The sequence below is a fragment of the Mirounga leonina genome, unplaced genomic scaffold (assembly GCF_011800145.1).
Source record: "Mirounga leonina isolate KUSES-001 unplaced genomic scaffold, KU_Mleo_1.0 Mir_53, whole genome shotgun sequence".
NCBI classification, from domain to species: Eukaryota; Metazoa; Chordata; class Mammalia; order Carnivora; family Phocidae; genus Mirounga; species Mirounga leonina.
The window spans coordinates 87,341,192-87,363,038 of record NW_023270807.1 but is presented as its reverse complement, the minus strand read 5'-3'; the positions used below and the strand labels follow the sequence as shown (position 1 = coordinate 87,363,038).

The following is a 21,847-nucleotide window of genomic DNA, read 5'->3' as shown; positions in this document are numbered from 1 at the left end:
CATGGGGGACGCTGATCAAACACATAACCCCTGAATTAAAGAATAGTGAGAGTGAACTCAAAACAAAACACAAGACATCAACAACATAGATCTCCCAAAAAAGAAGTGCAATGCATGCTCTTATAAACCAACAATAACAAGAAAATAAAAAAATAAAAAACAATAACAACAACAAATGCAAAATCTCCCAAACAAGTTTTCCAATGTATTACAAAAGGGGGGGGGGGATGTACATATATATATATAAAAAATAAAAAAGTCTGAAATACTAGTGCATAGTCAATTGCCTAACACCAAGTTTCTTCTCTTTCCATCCAAAGCTCTACTGCTCCTCTGATACTAGCAGCATGTCTACAGGCTAAAACCATAGCAGCAAAACACATTTTTTCATTTGGCATTTACAAAATTAAATTACTGAATAAAAATATAATTCTTTTATAAAACTATTTCATACAGTAATAATTTTCAAAGCAAGCTAACAAAAAAAAAAACCTCATAAAATGGTTTAGTACAATAAATGCACCTCCAATGTTATTAACCATAAATGAGCATTTACGATCTTGATTAATGATCCCATGGTATTAAGCCAACATTTACAGTAATGCATCGTGTTTAGTGATCGAGAAAAGTGATATACTGGAGTACCTTTGTGTGTGTGTGTAAAATTTCAAAAAACCTCATCACAGGAAAAAATACTGATCCGTCGGTCCTCTAAAATACAGATAAATCATTTTAGGTTTAAAAAAATCTGCATTAAGATTATTAACAACTGACTACAATTCATTACCTAGTAATTTAGGTAAGACTGTCATTTATTTATTTATTTTTTTAAAATCCTTTTAGTTGGGTGAAATCCCACAAGATTTCACCCACCTAAATGCACTTGGTGCTGCTCTCAGCTGTTGTACCACAACAAAAATAGGCTCTTCTCCCATTCATGAAAAGTCTCATGTAGAGGAATGATATATCCCAAGTCACCTTGAAGTGTTCTGAAAACCATAATGCTTGTCTAGAAATGTCTCACATGACCAGAGTCCGGGTTGAGAAGGCATTCGCGTATTTTCGAGCCTGACCAGAAGCCGTCATCTGATCTTCTGTCTTTCCACAGGATGCAGCTTCCCAGGCGCCGCCACAAGGCTAATGGGGCAAAAGAGGCCAACAGCAAGGTTAGACAGGGGACCCATGCCTCATCCCCTGAAGGATTCCCAGTCCCAGCAAGGCCAGCACAGGGAATTCTGACCTCCCGCCGGCAAAAGTAGACACCAGGGAGCCTTCGTCAGATAAAATCTCACCCCGGGGACTCCAGAGTCCTGAAGTGATAGTAGTGATCAGAAATCATTTACCGCTAAGAGAGAGGAAACCCCACTTCAGCCAAGATCATAAGCTACAGCTGCATCTTCGCCCTCGAGTGCCTTTTGTCCACTAGGGTGATTTTTGCCAAGTTGGAGATGGGGAATGGGCATAATCCTCCCAGATGCCTCTGGGCATTTCCTCATTATACAAACTGGTGAGGGCTTCAGTTCTCTGAGGGAGGAAGCTCCCACAGGTGCTGGAATCGACTCACACCTCCTAAACATAGTATATATTTTGTATTATCAATGAAGCATCAATTAATTTAGAAATCTCTGTTCACCAGGATAAGACACCCTGGAAGATGCAGATGAACTAGTATCTGCTAGGCCTCATCGACATCCCGGTCCGGCGTTTGACACATCACGGTCACGATCTCACTGACATAGCACAAGCACCCCGAGGGGGAGGTTCCTTCTCTCTTCAAACGGGCAGGAAATGGAGACTCGGAGAGTGGACATAACCTGCCCAAAGCTGCTCCAAGGGTGAGGAGTGGAGTGGCTTTGACCCCAGGTTTGTCTCCTGAACAGTCCGAGGCCCTACCTTCCCTCCATACTGCTTCCAACTGAAATATGTACTGTTTTGCTCTACTTCATTTCTGAAAGGATTTATGATGCTCACAAAATAAATATAAGATAACAGGGATTAGACAGTGGATGAGGCAGGGTCATGGGGAAATATGGAAAAAATAACATGATGATGGTGTGATATTTTTATGTAAAACGTTCGTCACGAAGTACAGTGAGCCAACTAAGTGTCAGCCTCAAGCCTGTCTCTGAGCTCTCTAGCAGTCAGTGCAAAGGGGGACACAGAAACACAAGCAGATTTGGGGTCTGTGAGCTCAAAACTAAACCAGTGGTTTAGTCAAAGCACAACTCTTCCTGCTATGGACACCCAAGAGGGGTTTTCCCATGGGACAAAAGAAGAAGCCAAGAAAGGCCTCTGCTTTCTAGAGCCTCCAGTGTCCTGTATGGGACAAAGTGAACACGTGGGAACCAGGTGGGGGGGACAACAGGCAGCATGGGAGGTTCGTGGGCCGTGCCCAGTGAAGGGCGGATGGCGCACAGAGACATTGCCAGGGAAAGAGCAAGAAAAGGCGGACTTAGATGGGCAGGTGAGAAAGAAGGAATGTACCCTGGGTAGAGAAATAGCACAAAAGAACCAGGAAGCTGCAGTTTGTACCTTGCTTCTGGGAGGGACTGCAAGAGAGGAAGATCTGGTGGATTCGGTGACAACGTTCAGCAAGTGTCACCATGTGCCAGCCATGCTTCCGAGTGTTTTCCATCTTTCATCTCACGTAATCCCCACACAAAATACCGGAGGCACAGGGATGGATCAGTGCCCCTGTTTTGCAGACCCGCCAACGGTAAAGGAAGAGAGAGTGCAGGCAACATCCTCACTGTTGTCCAGCTAAGAAGTGGTGAAGCTGGGCTGAGTCCAGGCCCTTGAGAGTGTAGGATGCTACTTCATTAGTGTCCTTAACAGTGGAAAATTGTGGGCTCAGCCCAGCGAGGTCTTGGATTGCAGGAAGAAGCGTTTAGATGGGGGGCGGGGGGGGGGTGGAATCAAAGTCATCAGGCTCTGTAGCAAAGAGGAATCATTCTGAGTGAACATGGTGTTTGTATGGTGATGGGGTTTCCTAGCCTAGTGGCTGGAACAAAGTATCAGTGACAGAAGGCCTATGGTGCCATGTTTCTTTCTTTCTTTTTTTTTTTTTTAAAGATTTTATTTATTTATTCATGACAGACAGAGAGAGAGAGAGAGAGAGGCAGAGGGAGAAGCAGGCTCCCGAGGAGCAGGGAGCCCGATGCGGACTCGATCCCAGGACCCTGAGATCATGACCTGAGCTGAAGGCAGACGCACAACCATCTGAGCCACCCAGGTGCCCTGGTGCCATGTTTCTAACTTGGGAGCTTGCACAGGACACAAAGTGGATTTCCTGGCTTCTGCCCCATCTGCCAAGCAGTCTCACCACGAATGCAAAGGACATCATCTAAGTTTACACTTGTTTTGCTCTGAAGGCTCAGAGGCTCACCATGTAACCTGAAATACTACATAGCAAGATGGATTATCATAATATCTTCCTGGAGCTGTGTATCACAAAGATGACAGACATTTGTTTGGGGCCGACGTCTGCCACTGGGTCACACTGAATCTTTTCCTAAACAAAATCACCAGGTTGATTTTGTTGATTTTCAGTTCTTTGAAATAGTTCTGAATAAATGATGGTTCTCCAGGTTCAAGCAAGCAGATTAAATATACATGTTTCTCTGGTGTCTATCTGTCCATATAAATTCCATATTTCAATTAAGTTAGTCGCTTACATGTTGTTGCTAAATTGTTCAGTGCTGCACTGAAACACCAAATTGACACACGAAGCCCGATTAAAAAAGGTAAAAGTTGGTGTTACCGTTTCAGTGACTGAGTTGGCATATCTGTTGTCACTGCAGCGGCGTGACCGGTCATTACTCGAGGGTGAAGAGAGAAATATGGCCGACGTCTGCACGAAGGACTGTGCAGCGCTCAGAACCAAGTGCGCAGATCTTAAAAAACAAGCGACTAAAGAGGCAGCAGAAGGAAATACCTTCATATGCCAATATCTTCTATGTAAATCCCAAATCACAGAAAGATACACACTAAACCCCAAAATACCTATTTTGAGAGAATACATACAGATGGAGGGGAAAGGGGAATGAAGGTGAGGTTGGAGAGAAGAGCGAGAAGCAGGGACAAATGTTTCTATTTTCTCCAGTTAAGAATTTTGCTACTTAATACTACTCAGCCATCAAAAAAAAAAAAAAAAGAAAGAAAAAAGAAATCTTGCCATTTGCAATGATGTGGATGGAATAGAGGGTATTATGCTAAGCGAAATAAGTCAATCGGAGAAAGGCAATTATCATATGATCTCACTCAGAGGTGGAATTTAAGAGACAAAACAGAGGATCATTGGAGAAGAGAGGAAAAAATAAAAGACGAAAGCAGAGAGGGAGACAAACCATAAGAGACTCTTAATCTCAGGAAACAAACTGAGGGTTGCTGGAGGGGAGGGGAGTGGGGGATGGGGTAACTGGGTGATGGACATTAAGGAGGGCACATGATGGGCATTATATAAGACTGACAAATCACTGACCTCTACCTCTGAAACCAATAATATATTATATGTTAATTAATTGAATTTAAATTTTAAAAATTTGAAAAAAGGAATTTTTCTACTTATCTGTGCTTCAATAAATATAGACCTAATTTTCTAAACGTGTAAATTACATATCTTAAAATACTATGTGGAAACAATCTCCTGCTTGCTTTTACCATGTCTCCTGGTAAAAGTCAGGTTCTGACCCTTGGCCATACAGTACCTAAGTTAATTCAGGATTCCCAGAATCTGTTCAGGAGAACTGAATACTGAGTATTATCAATTTCTTGTATTCTTTTTTTTTTTTTAAGATTTTATTTATTTCACAGAGAGAGAGCGAGAGAGCACAAGCAGGGGGTAACAGCAGAGGCAGAGGGAGAAGCAGGCTCCCCGCTGAGCAAGGAGCCTGATGCGGGGCTCGATCCCAGGACCCTGGGATCATGACCTTAGCCGAAGGCAGATGCTTAACAGACTGAGCCACCCAGGCGGTCCTCAATTTCATCTATTCTTAACTTGAAATTTGACTGTGTTCTTATTGGATCTCCCACATGGCTCACCACTTTATTCATGTTTGGCTCTTTCTCTAGGACTGGATATTTAAAACAAGATCAATATAAAAAAAGGTAAACCATATATTTTTAATTAGTATTTTAAGGAAACTTTTCAAACAGTCAGCTTTTCCTAAGTCAAAACAGAATTTTCCAAGAAACAAATTGAATTCCAGGAAATGGAGCATCTCAAGGGCATATAAGCCCTGTAGCTCAGAGCCTGGGTTGGAACACCTGAATCTCCCAGTGCAGACAAACGCCAGGACCCAGTAGGCACTGTGTGTAGAACAGAAAGGCCAGTGGGCAGCATGAGCGGGCAGCTCCTTTTCTGCAGGTGTGAGTACTTCTCGCAACAATGAATGAAAAACTGGTCAGGGCAGACACAGACCGACAGGGTGAGAGTTAAGGAAGAGCAGAGGGTCAAGTACTCAGGTAAGAGAAGAAGTGCTCAGGTCCAACAGCTGACATGACGGTCGCCTCCTCTTTTGCTAGTTCCTTCTCTCTCCTTACCTTGAAGCCCTGGGGCCCTTGGCCAACTTCTCAAGCAGACAGAAGAGTTTTGACAAAGGGGGATTAAATGTCTTCGTGCTAGAAGAATATTTTTTAATACTGTCATATATATCTTTGTGCCTTCTTATTCCTTCTTAAATTTTAGTTTCATTTACACTAAAGAATTGATAAGAATTATGGATTTCTGCACATGAATTCTTGTGCTAATGCAGACCTGTCACTCGAACGCTAAGTCATTTCAACATTAATAATCCTACGGCACATCCTCCTCCTCTAGCCTGAGAGTCACCTTGTTTATCCTGTGATGTGCCTTTAATTGCCCCCGGGGCAGAAGTGAACTGTAAACAGACTGTCAAAGCTTTAACTGGGATATCCTGCCAAGGCACTTTAAATAAATACTTGATCCTTTGTGGAAAACAGAAGAAATAAAATGAGACAAGACCACCACGTCCACAGGTGGTTTTCTGTCAGAATTAGATTATCTTCACGTTTTTCTTTAGAATATAGTTTTTTCATCATGCTGAACAACTGCTATCATTATTATATTCATACTGCAGCTTCACACAATAGCTGATGTCAAAAACCTTGGCAAGGTTTCCAATTCGTAGCCCTAATAAAAAAAATTTGCATCAGTCATAAAAAAATGATTTTGTAAAACCAAAGCAACTCATGAGATGGTACTGTATTTTTCTTTCGTTCTGTTTTTTTTTTTAAATAATAAACAGGTGTCCTAATGAGTAAGAATAAGAATTATCTGATTATTCTATTTAACCCAACTGAAGAAAATACTTACTGTGGACTAAAATTCTAAAAGTCAGAATTCCTTTCCCAAAGGGCATCTTTTAAAGATGTATCAATTATAAGAGATAATGTAAAATCCTTGGAAGCTGTTGAATCTTGAAAGTCAGGGATGGACTGGTGATGAAATGTCACTAAGGTAAGGTTAATAGCCAACTTCTCTCACGCATGAATGCCTCCCTATGTCTGCACAAAACAGTGAAATGACCCCAACTTCAGGGTTTTTAACTTCTCATAGAAAAGAGCCTTAAAAGTTAGGGAATTAAAGGTCCAGACAGTGATTGGAAGTCACCCCATCCACCAGCCTCCACCCCACCCAAGCCTAAGTTAACTGTTGCTAATGTGGCTAGACTTTTCCCCAGTTTGGAGTTTGTCCTAGATGTCTCCAGGGGTCTCTCTCTTACATGTTTTTAGACTTTACAAACAGTTTATATCACATAGACTAGGGCGTCACATATTAGTTCAGACTATTAAGATTAAGACAAGTGCCAAATTGCTCCAAAGCAATTCTATCTTTGCTGGCCCGAGCATCATAGTGTTTACCAAGGCGAATCAAACAAAATCTGTATCTTGTAATGTCTGGGGCAGGGCACTCTAAATCTGAGCTTGATATCCTCCCCCCCCCTCATTCGGCCTTTCCTAGTTCAACCCAAAAGCTGTATAGGGCCAACTTGCTTGATTTAGAACATATATTGAAAGCGGGTCACTGAAATGTAACTGCCAATGGCTATGTGAATTCTTGCTGGGGCAAGTGGAAAAAAGTGACCCAAGGGAGAACCAGATGAGTACAGAAGTATCCAAGGGAGCAGGTCAACAACAGCATACTACATTAAGAAATGCCTGGAAAGACCTATGTCACACGTAGACAGACTGTCTTCCATGTCTGTTGACACGCCAACACAAGCAGCAGAAAAATAGAGAAGACCAGTCAATCAGTTATTTCATGTCCACCACACCACATTCTTTGGTGTGTGTGTCTGAAGACTACCTTTATTTCAGGAATGAGTTGAGTCAGCTATCTCTTTGGGTGACCCACTGACACAGTTCTGCAAGAGTGGAACAGGGAATGAGAAAGAGCTTGCTAGAGGAAATAGTACACCACAGGGCAAGAAGCCCTGGCTATACAGGAGGCCTCCTTGCCTGTCTTTCTGACAGAGACTGTGTATAGCCTTTGCCTAATAACAGAGACCACCAATGTCTATGGGCAACTGGGCTGCCATTTTGAAAGCAATGTTATCTCCATTTCATCTTCCTACCAACCTTATCTGATGAGTGGAGGACATACTATAGTCCTCAATTTATAGATGAGAGCATTTTGGTCTGAAGAGGTTAATGAGTTAGGATCACACAATCAGAAAATGGTGGAGTCTAGACTAGAACCAGGTTCCTGTTATCTGCGTGCTAGTTTATTTTGCTCTTTAGCAATGCCGATCATACAAAAAGGGTTTGCCCTACTTTTTAAAAAATTCATTAACAATTCATGTAAAGATAGGAGCAATCAAAAACATATGGAACTGAAAAAGTGAGTCTCATCTGCTTGCAAAAATATTTTAAGATTCCTCAATGCTGTGCAAATGTGTTTAAATAATAATGGCCTGAGAAATTCACTTAAATTGAATTCACTGTTTTACAAAAGTAAGGCCATGACAAGCCAAGTCAGGAAATTAAAATTTAAGGCTGTCATTCTGTGGTTACAAAAAAGAGGAAAGTGAGTGAGTAAAAAAGCATATGAACACATCTTTTACACTTGGGTTTTAAATAGGAATAAAAGGAAATTATAATTTAAGAGAAAAATACAGAAGTTCAGAAGGCTTATAACAAGTACAGTTTCAGATCTACCAATGAAAATGTCTACCTCAAGAAATATTTATTAGCATAATATATTTATTTCAAAACGTAAAGCAAATTGAAAGCATATTGAAGAAAATAGGCAGCTCTTTTCTCCATGCTGAGGAGGGAGTTCTGTGTGTGCGAGTGCGTGTGCGTGTGTGTGTGTGTGTCTGCCTCAGGCTCTTTCAGGGTAACTTTTGAATAGTGTTCCACCATGAATCTCTTTCCTGTCCCAAACTGCAAGCTTTCTAAGCTGAATTTTATTTCCCCAAATTAGATAATTTTATCATTTTCTAGACTCCATCCGCTACCCCCACACAACGTGGGAAAAAATGGTACAACTGTCCAACGTGAAAATCTCACATATTCTAAGCTGCATGAAAGACACAAATATCAAAAATGTCTCAGAACATTTTTATTATGAGTCCCTGTTTACTGGTACAATGTAAAATTAAAGCACCTTTAAAAAGGAAAAAGAAATCCAACAATTATAAGATTGTGCGGCTGCCACAAATTCTTTTTGGAAGAAGACTGAGCATAAATAATTTTAAAAACAAATAGAACATTATTTGTGCCTAATGGATAATATAGCCTCTATGTAAGCATTATACTTTACGGGCCGTAACTCAGAGTTCTGAGTTGTTAAAATTCACTGGTTCCCAATGACAACCCACAGAACACACAGACATACTTAGCACCCTGATTTTGGTCTCTACATACCGTTTCCCACTGAAAGGATCAGAGCTCTTTGGGGAAATGGTTAATTCCAGGAAGAGCGGAAGGAAATATGACTATTAAGTGAAACCAATGTAAATTCAATGAAACTGAAAATTCTGTTCCTCAGTGGCACTAGCCACATTTCAAGAGCTCTGGCCACATATGACTAGTGGTTATCACATGGGACAGTAGCCTTTCCATCACTACAGGAGTTCTATTGGACAACATTGGTCTAGAGATTAAAAGAGATTTAAAAGACTTAACGACAAAATGCACTGTGTGAAACTGTTTCATTTCTGATCAGAAAAATAAAAAAGATTCTTTTTTGGATTAATGGGGAAACTTAAATACAGCCTGAGAATTAGAATATTAAGGAATTATTGTAAATAACAATGTGTGATGACAGTATTAGGTCATATAGAAAAACATCTTTAGTTTTAGAGATACATCTGGAAGTACACAAATGAATAAACATCATATTGTCTGGAATTTTAACATGCTTCATAAAAAATAGATGAAGTAAATATGGCAAAATGTTAATAATTGTTAAATCTAAATCAGAATATTTTCTATAATTCTACGTATGTTTGAAATTTGTCATAATAAAATGTTAAACTCATAGCTTCTTGCATTTCTAGTTTTAGAATATCAAATGTAATTTATACATATTTATGTATAAGCACGTGCATTTCTATGTACATTAGGAGCTAGAACCATAAGGGTCCAGTATTTTGGCCTCAAAAACAGTAATTGCTCTGCCTTATGTGTTATTGCCATAATTAATCCAGGGATGATTAAAACTGAAATGACAGAACACAGAATTACTGTGGTCTTCAATAGACTGTTCTTGTACCTAAGTTATCTAGACTACTGGGTGGATAGACACTCAATTGCCCTATACATGTGGCAGATATCTTACATTTTAGAAGTATCAAAATTTTAAAATATTTTAGGAATCACATTTAGTTGTTTTAATTAAAAGCACTATGATAAAAATATCTAGACTATTCAGCTAAAATCCCATTCAATATTTGATTTATTATAAGCACAAAGTACAAAAGCTACAGGTTGTATAAAGTACTCTCAAGCTGAAAAGCCAGATCATGTAAGAAATGCATTTGTTCAATAATACTGTTCATGAGCAATCTGCCTAATTAGGTCAAATTGAATTATCAATGGAAATATATGATAAAGTATTATGTCCTAACCAAACAAAATTACCAAATTGCATAAAAACTTATGTAAATATTGTTGAATCAGGACTGTATGAAATATAAACAATATACATTTAAATATCGAGATTCATTTGATGAATTTTCCAATATTTATCAACAGAAGTTTAAAACATTTTAGAAATCGCATATTTCTATGGTATCAGAAGCTAGAGCTCCATGACACAAAACAATGGAAATACTTGGTGTGTACTATTCATTCATTTAATGAGTATTTCTTAAAATGAATTAGTTATCTATTATAGCAGGTTATTAAGATATATTTAAGCAGTATAAATCAGTAAATCATATAGTGCAGATAGAAGCATTGACTTTAAAATTAACTTCTGGATCTCAATTACTTCATTTAGTGGAATTGACAAATACTGCCTTCACCACATGATGTACGTGAATGGCTTAATCCCAATATACAGATATTAGAATCTGTAGAGTGCCAAATATGAGTCCTTTATATGGTAGAAAATATAGATTAATAGAACAGGTCACTACTTAATTTTGAGTCTCAAAGATAACTAATATTTTCATTAAATAATATATAAATACATCGACAATTAAGTTCCATACTGATCATTTTTTAAAAAAAATACAACAGCATGTAAGATAAAAAAATCTGACAACTTACTTTTTTATAGTACTGACAACCTGCCAATTTAAAAAAAAATTTTTTTTATTAACATATAATGTATTATTTGTTTCAGGGTTACAGGTCTGTGAGTCATCAGTCTTACACAATTCACAGCACTCACCATAGCACATACCCTCCCCAGTGTCCATCACCCAGCCACCCCAACCCTCCCACCCCCCTCCACTCCAGCAACCCTCAGTTTGCTTCCTGAGATTAAGAGTCTCTTATGGTTTGTCTCCCTCTCTGATTTCATCTTATTTCATTTTTCCCTCCCTTTCCCTATGATCCTCTGTCTTGTTTCTCAAATTCCTCATATCAGTGAGATCATATGATACTTGCCTTTTTCTGATTGACTTATTTCGCTTAGCATAATACCCTCTAGTTCCATCCACGTCGTAAATGGCAAAATTTCATTTTTTTGATGGCTGCATAATATTCCATTGTATACCACTTGCCAATTTTATATAACATATATTTTATATCAGTACCATGTTCAGCTCTAATGGTTTTGGCCAAACACTATTCAGTTAGGCCAAAAGCTTTTAGGATTCAATTTTAGGAAAGTAGTAATCAGGGGTTTTCAACTTATGTAATGATAATTACTTACATCATGAAAACTGTCCTCAAATATACTTACATGTTTACTCTTTGAAATTCAGAATGCCCTTTTTCTATACTACTGTAAATATAGGTTGAATCCCAGACTAGGTTATAAAATATATGTAAGATTTACTCTAGCTTACTGTACTAACAGCAATGGTCAAATTCTAGGCTCTGGAAACCAAGGGCCAAGTATTTAGGAAGAAAGAGGGAAAGAGAAACAGAATGCATTGCCCTTCTGGAGCCAGGATCAGTGTAGGTAAAATTTTGAAAGAGCTGACCTTTGCCTTGACATCCTTCTAGCCTGCTTTCTGTGTCCCCCTTCTGCCTCGATGGAGTTTGCTCTCTTCTTCCTGTCCCAATTCTTGGTGATACCCAGGCCTGACTACCCAGGCCTGACTGACTCAGGAACACTCCAGAACCGGCTCCCCCCCGCCCCCCCCCCAAGCATTGGCTTTCCCTCTTCCGTGTCCTATACTCCAGTCAACCGTCAATCTCTCACCAAAACTGTTGAATCAGATAGAGGCCATAGGAAAGCAATCTGATTAAGAAACAAAATGTGCCTACAGCCCTTCTAGCTGTATTTGTATTTCTTAAAAAATAATACTAAATATCACAAATACTTAAAAAGGGGAAGTTTTAAGATTCTCACAATTTGTGGGGAGAAAGCCTACCACAATGATGGGGAAGCCCTTAAGAGAGAGAGAGAAAGAAAAAAAAAGTTCTCAAAGCACGCCAACCTCTAATTCATAGTACAAATAGCACTTTCCACTTCGGACTCCAGGTTCTCTATATGCTCTGGGGTTTATGAAGTTTCCCTCAGTGTAGTTCAGAGGGATGGAGGGGAAGGCTCTGCCGGTGGCTAGGTACTGGGCTACTTAATGTTGAGAACTGCTTTAAATACTTTAGGGGAGTAAATTTGCATTCTTACTTATATTTGGCTTGGGATTAATTTGGAATTTACTGTATTTCATCAACATATACTGCTTCAGCGTTATAAGGGGAATCTCTTTTGATATTAAAACCCAGCAGCAGATGGTCAACTACGGCTTAGCCACACAACCCTGGCAGCTGACTTTCTTATTCTGATAGTCAAATAGATTGTAATCATTTTCCAACTAGCTAATTTCAAACTTCATTTAAAATCCAAACAGTGCCTGAGTTTTGATGGCTTATTAATTAAGCGTAAAAAGTAAGAATTTTGAAACAAAAAAAAGAACTATACCAATAAACTTTTTATGAAATGTGTAAGAGCAGAAGAGGGAGATGTTGACATGTATATGCCATGATCTTGCCCTCAGTCACAGTAAGAAATGTTTCACTTCATCAGGCTTTGAAAACCTGCTCTAATAAAAACTTGTGCTGTGTCTCATGTGAGTGGCAATAAGGAACGTTAGGAGATTTTTAGACATCAAGAGTTGTTAAAAAGCATCATTCCTCTATAACTAAAGTCGTAAAAAAAAACAACAACCCCAAAAAACCCTCCAGATGACAGTATTTCAGTGAATGGCTTTTAAGACACCAAAGTTGGAATAGTAATTACCTGCAAGGGACTTGCCAGGGACCTGTTTTTAGGTACTGTAAATGCTTTGAGAACATTGTCTTCATCTTCTGATACTGGCGTCATTAAAACGGAACTTGTAAGGATATTCTAAAGGGAAAGAACAATTTGAAATTTAAATGAGTCTGCAGAATATGAGAGCTGACATAATTTTGACACCGCAGAGAGGAGATTATTATGAAGGGATACACATGAGCAGGAACAAATGCAGGAATCTGCCAGAAATTTTCTTCTCACTGAGCTTAGCTATGCCCCAGCCCTAATCCCACTGTGGCAAACACCACTAAAACAGAAAGCTTTGGGGTCTGATATGGTTCTAGGCAGGAGGTGGGCACTCAAAAAAACATCTGCTAAAGGGATTGGTAAATCCATGCTTTTAAAAATGAAAGACTGGGGCACCTGGGTGGCTCAGTTGATTAAGCATCTGAATCTTGATTTTGGCTCAGGTCATGATCTCAGGGTCACAATCTCAGGGTCATGAGATCAAGCCCCGCATTGGGCTCTGAACTCTGTCGGGAGTCTGCTTGGGATTCTCTCTCTCTCAACTCCCTCTCCCTCTGCCCCTCCTCCTGCTCGTGCTCTGTCTCTCTCTCTCTAAAATAAAGAAATAAATCTTTTTTTTTAAAGATTTATTTATTTATTTGAGAGAGCGAGAATGAGAGAGAGAGAGAGTACATGAGAGGGGGGAGGGTTAGAGGGAGAAGCAGGCTCCTCGCCGAGCAGGGAGCCCGACGCAGGACTCGATCCAGGGACTCCAGGATCATGACCTGAGCCGAAGGCAGTCGCTCAACCAACTGAGCCACCCAGGCGCCCAGAAATAAATCTTTTTTAAAAAATAAAAATGAAAGATTTACTTAGCTCTAGTTAGAGAACTATTTATTTTGTATATTGGACCAAAATATTTTAGAGCTACAAATTAATGGCAGTATAGTATAATGGTTAAAAGCATGGAAATTTAGAACTAGACTTTCTGAGTTCTAATCCAGAACCACCACTTATTAGCTATATAATCTTAAACCAGTAAGTAAGCCTCCCTGTGCCTGTTTCCCAGTTGGTATAACGGCAATGATAGTGTTACCAACTTTGCAAGGCTGTTGTGAGGATTCAATGAGGTGTTGCATCTAAAGCTCTTAGAATTGTACTTACCCCTTAGTACATACTGAATAAATATTCCCAATTGTTATTAGCTCTGATTCTCCATAAAGGACAACCATTCACAAATTACAAACTTTAAAAATAGCGGTAACTGAGTGCTAAAAAGAAAGGAGCGATCAAGCCATGACAAGACATGGAGGAAACATAAGTACATATTCGTAAGTGAAAGAAGCCAGTCTGAAAAGGCTACACAGTATATGATTTTAACTATATGAAGTCTTGGAAAAAGCAAAACTACAGAGACAGTAAAAAGATCAGTGGTTGCCAGGGATTGGTGGGGGTAGGGGTTGGTGGTGGAGGGATGAATAGGTGGACCACACAGAATTTTTAGGACAGTGAAACTACTGTGTATCATATTCTAATGGTGGATACATGTCATAAATTTGTCCAAACCCATAGAATGTACAGCACCAACAGTGAACACTAATATAGACCATGGACTTCGGGTGATGAAGTGTCAGCGATGTTGGTTCATCAATTGTTACAAAGGTATCACTCTAGTGGGGAATGTTGACAATGGGGAGGTGTGGGGGCAGGGTGTGGAAAATCTCTGTACCTTCTACTCAGCTTTGCTGTGAACCCAAAACTGCTCTAAAAAATAAAGTTTATTTTAAAAAATGGTGGCAAGCGAAGTAATACAGTAATAAGAACAATAAAGGGCGTCTGCTATAGACATGGACGGGCATCATTCTAGATGCTGCATAAATCCAAACAGGAGGCACTGTAACAAGGAGGAAATACTACTTTTAGAAGACAAACAAATTAAAAGAAAATGTAAAATTAATGTTCTGCTTTCATGAAAATATGTATTTTCATGCACAGATTTTTTTAAGTGGCAGGGACTCTCAAATCGTAAGAAAATAAATAATGAAAAAATCTGCATGGAAAAGAATCTATTTCCAATCCATAAACAAAATTTCTATATTCAACATTAATAATCACAAGGAAATAGTCATGCAACGGAGAATATTTAGAAATATGATGCATTAAATAGTGCTAAAACCAGGAGCCTCACATGCCACACAGAGAATTCTGGGAGGCACCACAGCTCCTAACATGGGCATGCACTTACTGGCACGTCTGTCACGGGCGATGCCTGGGGAAACAGCTGGGTGTTCAGACTCTCTCCTTCCCAGTGGCTGGAGCAGAAGAAGTTTCCTGCTTTATCTGTTGGAGATTCCACCTACAAGCAAACAGGAAGTGCTTCGTTGTTTCTAGAACTAGAACTTCCTACGGAACGTTGACACTTAAGAGTAAATTTCTGTAAGATGAGTAATATCTGAGGATCTAATGTATAATATGTTGACTCTAGTTAGTAACACTTATTGTATATTGTATATACGTTATATATTGTATATATTGTATATTATAATTATTGTATAATTGAAATCGGCTAAGAGAGCAGAACTTAAATGTTCTTACAAAAAAATTTTTAAAAAGGTCAACATGTGAGGTGTTGGATGTGTCCATTAACTCAGTGAGGGAGAATCCTTCCACAATGTATATGTATATCAAATCATCATGTGGTACACTTTCAATATCTTACAATTTTGTCAATCATATCTCAATGAGTAAATTTCTGGTCAGTCTCTTAAACACTTATCCTTATATGAAAAAAAATTCCAGAGGCACTGTATCTACCTGTTGGAAATGCTTCTTGCCACCCAAGCTAAAACTTTTTATTTTTTTTTTTAAGATTTTATTTATTCACTTGAGAGAGAAAGAGACAGCGAGAGCACAAGCAGGGGAAGAGGCAGAGGGAGAGGGAGAAGCAGACTCCCTGATGAGCAGGGAGCCCGACTTGGGGCTCAATCCCAGGAGCTGGAGATCATGACCTGAGCCGAAGGCAGATGCTTAACCATCTGAGCCACCCAGGTGCCCCCCAAGCTAAAACTTTGATCCTTGTAAGTTAGAGTCTTTTTCTTTTATACTATAAGTTAAATACTATTATTTTAATTTAAATTTCAACTCTCCATGACATCTGCAAATTACAAATCTTATGGATTATCTATCCATTTGTGTATCAGTGATAAAAATGTACAGTAAAGAGGCGCCTGGGTGGCTCAGTAGATTGAGCATCCGTCCCTTGATCTCGGCTCAGGTCTTGATCTCAGGGTCGGGTCGTGAGTTTCAAGGCCCGTATTGGCCTCCATGCTGGGCACAGAGCCTGTTTATAAACAAACAAACAAAAACAAAAAGTACGGCGAAAAGCTTCCTTCTCTTTCCTGTCTCCTCCCTAACACATTTTATGCTCAAACATGAAGCGGGTAGAGGTGGCTTGGCCTCCCAAATGAAAGGTCCCCCACCTACTACGGTTTGGCAGTACCTCTTAGTCACATCTTGTAGGAAAATCTTGTATGAAAAGTGGTGTTGTTACCAGTCCTGATGCCAGACATGTAAAGCTGCCCACAAGGAACAGAGGCAGCAGGATTCATATCTCACTCCTTCCAAAGGATCTCGTGTTTACCTCTTGTTTGATCTTTTTCAGCAAAGGTGGTCCATTTTCTTGAAACTCGGCAACAATTCCAGGTTCATCGGACTCCTGCTTGATCACATCCTGTAGGTCTTCTACTAGATGAGATGGTGTCTGAGGCTGAAAGGAAGAGTGGGTATGTTCGCATCAGAGGACAATTTCTGTCTGTGCTAATCAACCAGCTAACCTCAGGAACTTGGTCCAAACTTACTAGCATCTTCAGAGGACCATATTTAATTTCTTGAGCTGCCAGGGCATGTTTGAATGGTGTAGGAGTTCTTGGAGTGCTTTCTAGGATTGACCTTTTGATAGCTGGAGTTCTAAAACTTTAAAAAGAAAACAAGTGTTGGTTCAGTATGAAAGAACATTTGTCCTTTCCATCACTCTACCTATTAAATGCAATATTTTTGTACTGAAAAAACTCTGTTATTGATATGCAATTGGGTATGTGAATTAATCATATATGTGTTATTAAGAAAAAGGTAATATTTACATCCCATATTACCAAATACTTCAAAATATGATACTCCTAAGAGCATTAAACTATTTTTCATCTTTCTTTAATCGTCTGGAGACACATACAATGCTCCCAGGTTTTTATAATGACTATAAACATTGTAAAGATCTATTGTCATTTACAAATCAATTTGATCTATTCATTAAAACAGGCCCACAAGAGAAAACATAGGTTAACCTTTTAAAATGTACTTATTGTAACTGGAAGTTGTAAGATATCATTTTTTAAAGGTTTCTTATAATTCATATTGATGTTCTCTGCCATTTCTTTGAATTGGGTAAGTCTTTTTTGAATATAAACATTGGTTAATCACTCCTTGGCTTCTGATCATATGCTATTCCTGGGGATTTTAGAAGAAGTCCTATCTATAGATAAATTTCAAAAAGGAAACATAAGATTAAAATATATGAACTAAGTAAAGAACCATACCATTGTTATTCTGAATTTTATTATCAGAGAGGAAAGGAGGTTGAAAATCTTGTCTTCAGTGAAGAAGAAAAAGCCTTACCGAGCAAACAGATCAACTGAATGGAAAAGTTATATGAGGACTACCTCTGCATGTGGTCCTACATAGTCCTTCTAAATAGGACATTTTGAAGTGAACTACAAAACGTAATCTAGTTTATCTGCTGACTTGACCCCCCTAGGTAGTTTTAACAGACCTAGGACAGATACAGTCAATGTGAGAATATACATGATTAGATACATCAAATGTGTCAGACATTTGGGAGCTATATTCCATTAATTAAATATAAGTAAATAAGGAAAAATAATTTTATTCTTGAACCAAGGACTTACATAGTATTTTCCTTTTGAGTTTTCACAGTCTGGTCTCTATGAAATGGTGTTGTAACAGTCAATTTGTGACCATTGAGAGGTGTGGAAGTTAAAGAAGGCATTTCCAAGTCTAAGTTTTCATGGTTACCAGAAGTGTTTAAGAACTAAATATGGGAAGAAAGAAAAAAAATTACTTAAGCAGTGATTCTTATTCAGCCCAACTTAAAAATCACACCACGATAACAGGCAAGTATGTTTTACTGACCCACTATGTAAAATAATAAAGATGTTAACAAGCACGTAGTGTTGGACAGGGTATTGTTTTATTTCAGTTGGAGTGCAATTTGGAGTGTAATTTCCAAGAAATAAAATCTAGGGTCACTGCTGAAGAACTTGCAACATCCTATGAAAATATTCTCAATAAATGCTGTTTGCCATTAAAGAGAATGACATGCACTCTTTATTAAGATTAAAGCCTTAAAGTGATTTTTTGGAAAATAATTATTTTTTTTCTTTCATGCTGTTTTTTCTCTTTAATGATCTATGACTATTATGATAGAAGGCTTGCATTATGTGGAAAATTCTTGAATAATAAGCTGTGTTTCTCAGAATGCATTGTTCTGGGGAAATAATAGGTGTTCCTCAGAAAGTCTCAAGGTAAAGTAAGTTTGGGAAACATACATATCATAATCTCCTGGAAATTCATAATGCACAACAGTGTATTAAAAACTCTGGAGAGGTTCTGCAGTAAAGAAACCAATTTTAATTGTGACTTAGTGTTTCCCAAACTTATATTCTTAGATTTTTTTCTGGAACATCTACTACTAAAGTCTTGCAGAACTAATATTCTCCAGAACACAATTTGGAAGATACAAGCAAATGACAAGATAATTTTTTGGGTGGGTGCTTCATTTGTTCATACTTAAAGCTGTCCTTAAAATAAACTCAACAGACATATAATTGGAAAAATGTTTTAAAGTGCCAAATTATCTATTAGCTTCAATTAGTTTAGCAATCAAGGAATACAAGTCTTTGACAAGAATTATAGTTTCCATGCCTTAAAAACTCTATGAAATGAGAATATTCATGGCAAAAACCGTGTTGATAAAATAGTATGGCGTAACTCAAAAAAGCCAATGTTGAGAAATTAAAATTAAAACATAAGTTGTTTTCCTTGAGTATTTCCTTATGCTTTCCCAAAACTTTTCCACCTAAGGATGGATCAGAACCTTTAAGTTTCTGGTTGCAACCCAAATGCTCTCCAAACATAGTTTGGTTCCCTCCTCCCCTGGGTCAGTGAATCACAAAATAGTAAGTGAACAAACAGACAGGAAAAATCTGCTAAAGTTTTTAAGCAGAGGGAAGGGTTGGGAGAAAAGGAAGGGATAGAAATGTTAAAACTCTAGTGTTGGAGGATATAAAAGCACATCCCATGCAACTAACAGTGTTTCAGATCACCAAAAAGAAAAGAGAATTATGACAAAATCATCAGTCAGCCTATAGACAGCTCAAACTTTGGGAGGCAGTATGACTTAGCAACAGCTAGATTCAACGATGGAACGAAATCAGTGAGGGCAACAGTAATTAGTCATTTGTTCCAAAGGATTAGTTTCTAGATTATTAAGGCTCGAGTGGCTGTTGAAAATTAGTAATAGCTGTGCAGAAATCGTGCTCTACCTGCGAAGGGGAGAAGGGTAGGCTTTTGACAGGGGAACGCTTGGGAGTTGAGCTGCTGATGTCAGCAAATACGAAGGAGCTAGAGTCTCCAGGGGCCAAGGGGCTTGCCTGGCCCCGCTTTTTTCGTAGGATGACCAGTGGAATTGTGCTGTGCCTCGAAGGAGGTAAGGACTTGAGTGGGTCAAGTGAACCCTCAGTCAACTTGAGTTTGTGCACCCTCGTGCTAGGCTCTCCTGCAGGTCTAGTCACACTGCCCTCTCTTTGCTGAAGCTGTAGGGCTTTGCCTGCATGATGTAGGCTAGGTGAAAAATCTGCTTCTTCAAAGAATTCAAAACTGCTGAGATCACACCATGCTGAAGAATCCTGAAACAATGTGGGAGGCACAGAACTTTGAGACGGTGTGTGCGTGCTGTGTGCCATCACCTGAAACACAGCGCTGAGAAAGAGACGCTGACGTTGGACAAAACACCTGGCCCTCTTGAGAAATAGCTTCAGGATTCACAGTTGTTCTGGTACACTGCATGGCAGGTCCCCCGTGCTGCCTGCAGGCCGGTCCTGCATATGTGCCGCAGGGATATCCCCCCCAACCCCGCTCCCACCCCCGGTACTCTCTCATTTGCATGCAGTCCAAAGCAAAAAGGAAACCTGTTCCAGATGGCACATTTTGGCAAGGTGCATCCCATTTGATGGATATGCAGTAAATGCTTTTTAGTGACAAAGGAAATGAACCGAGTATCTACTTTTTAGGTCCTGCACTCACATCTGTTTCACTAAAGATGGTTTGTCTTAGTGAACCAAATGGGGCTGGTAATCAATAATCAATGTTTTGTGGCAAGAGCCATGTACCACCAATGAACTCCTTACTACTTCAAATACATTGAAAGACTGCTTTAAGTTCTGAGTAAACCCAATTCTTAATGTGCTATCCGAAAGCAAAGCACAATTCTGAAGAAACACAAAGAAGTAACAAAGTAAAATAAGTTAAAAATAACTCAAACATCATCCCGTAACCCAGGATCTACTTATAGGTCATTAACTTTACTATTGTCAAAAATATGCATTTTGAAGGAAATGCGTGAAAAGCTACCTTTTACCTGGGTAGTCTATGAATTCAGATCTCTGAAAAAACATATATGCAAAGGCTAAAATCATACTTTTACATTAATATATGATAGTAACATGGTATTTGCTACAGAAAGTGGCAATCATTTGAGAAATGGGTTTTCTAATTCACCTTCAAAAACATTAACTTGCCTTAACAATTCTACTTACAGAATCTATAAATTGAAGTGTTTCTGCAAATTCTAAGAGGTTCTTAACATTATCCAGAATGGTGCCTTGGTGGACGATCATGCACCTTGCTGGAGAGGCGCTTTCTTCAGGTAGGGAGCCAGGATCCACAGGCAGAGATGGAGTGGAGTGGTGTTCTTCCAAACAGGAAACAGGTGCACTGTCCCCATGAGGTCTGGTGTGGTCAGCGATGGTGGTGCTGTGCCACCCGGGATAGCTGCACGTGTGGTTCTGGGTCTAAGGCGGGGGGTAGGGGAATAAAGAAAGAGCGGGGAGAAGAAAGGGAGAAGGAACTTAGCAATGAAGTTGCACAAGGTATCAGATGCTGTTGGAGGAAAGATAAAAGTAGTTGCATCATCCAAAACTTGCGCCTATGAAACAGTTGTCAAGATGTTTCCTTTTATCGATGCAAGACCCTGCTTTTTAATAGTGTTACGGTCTGTCACCTCCGTGAGTACTCTCACTGTCATCATTTTGCTAAAACTGCAAACAGAGGGACTGTATCACAAAGTACAAGTCTCACATGGACTAGCTTCAAGATCTACTTTAACATACCTTCCAAAAGGCCATACATGGCTGCTGCGAATAAGAATTGTCCTATTCTCCTTCTAACCTACAGAAAGGCCAGGGGACTCCAGAGTTAGAGTTTATCTGCATATGTTCTTGTTGCTTCTATCCCCTCTGAATGTTACCGATTGCACTGATGCACTGAAGGGCTGCCAAATCAACGTGGTTAGGAAAGCAGAAGAGCACATTAACCGAAGTCTCCTTTCAGCATGACCACGCAACAGGGGACATTGCAAAACATGAACTAAAGTTAAAAAGTGGTCGAACTAACATATGCACATAATTATCTTATTATTTAACCCCAAAGGAATCCACTCCTAAGAATCCCTACTGGGTATCACATCTCTTTTATTCTCCTTGTTGCTTAACTACATAGGTTACATTGGGGCGCCTGGGTGGCTCAGTCATTGAGCGTCTGCCTTCAGCTCAGGTCATGATCCCAGGGTCTTGGGATCAAGCCCCGTGTCAGGCTCCCTGCTCGGTGGGA

General features: G+C 39.3%; 1 protein-coding gene across 1 annotated transcript in view; it reads right to left on the bottom strand.

The window, feature by feature from the left end:
• Positions 1 to 455: 455 nt before the first annotated feature.
• The window catches only part of MYB (MYB proto-oncogene, transcription factor), a 33,691-nt gene continuing 12,299 nt past the window's right edge, over positions 456 to 21,847 (bottom strand). The window contains exons 10-16 of the mRNA XM_034991457.1: positions 20,776 to 21,030; positions 17,848 to 17,990; positions 16,744 to 16,858; positions 16,527 to 16,652; positions 15,132 to 15,242; positions 12,887 to 12,994; positions 456 to 1,137 (exon numbers count right to left, since the gene is read on the bottom strand). Coding sequence (XP_034847348.1) covers positions 1,021 to 1,137; positions 12,887 to 12,994; positions 15,132 to 15,242; positions 16,527 to 16,652; positions 16,744 to 16,858; positions 17,848 to 17,990; positions 20,776 to 21,030 — 975 coding nt within the window. The 3' untranslated portion in view covers positions 456 to 1,020. The remainder of the gene's footprint in view (positions 1,138 to 12,886; positions 12,995 to 15,131; positions 15,243 to 16,526; positions 16,653 to 16,743; positions 16,859 to 17,847; positions 17,991 to 20,775; positions 21,031 to 21,847) is intronic.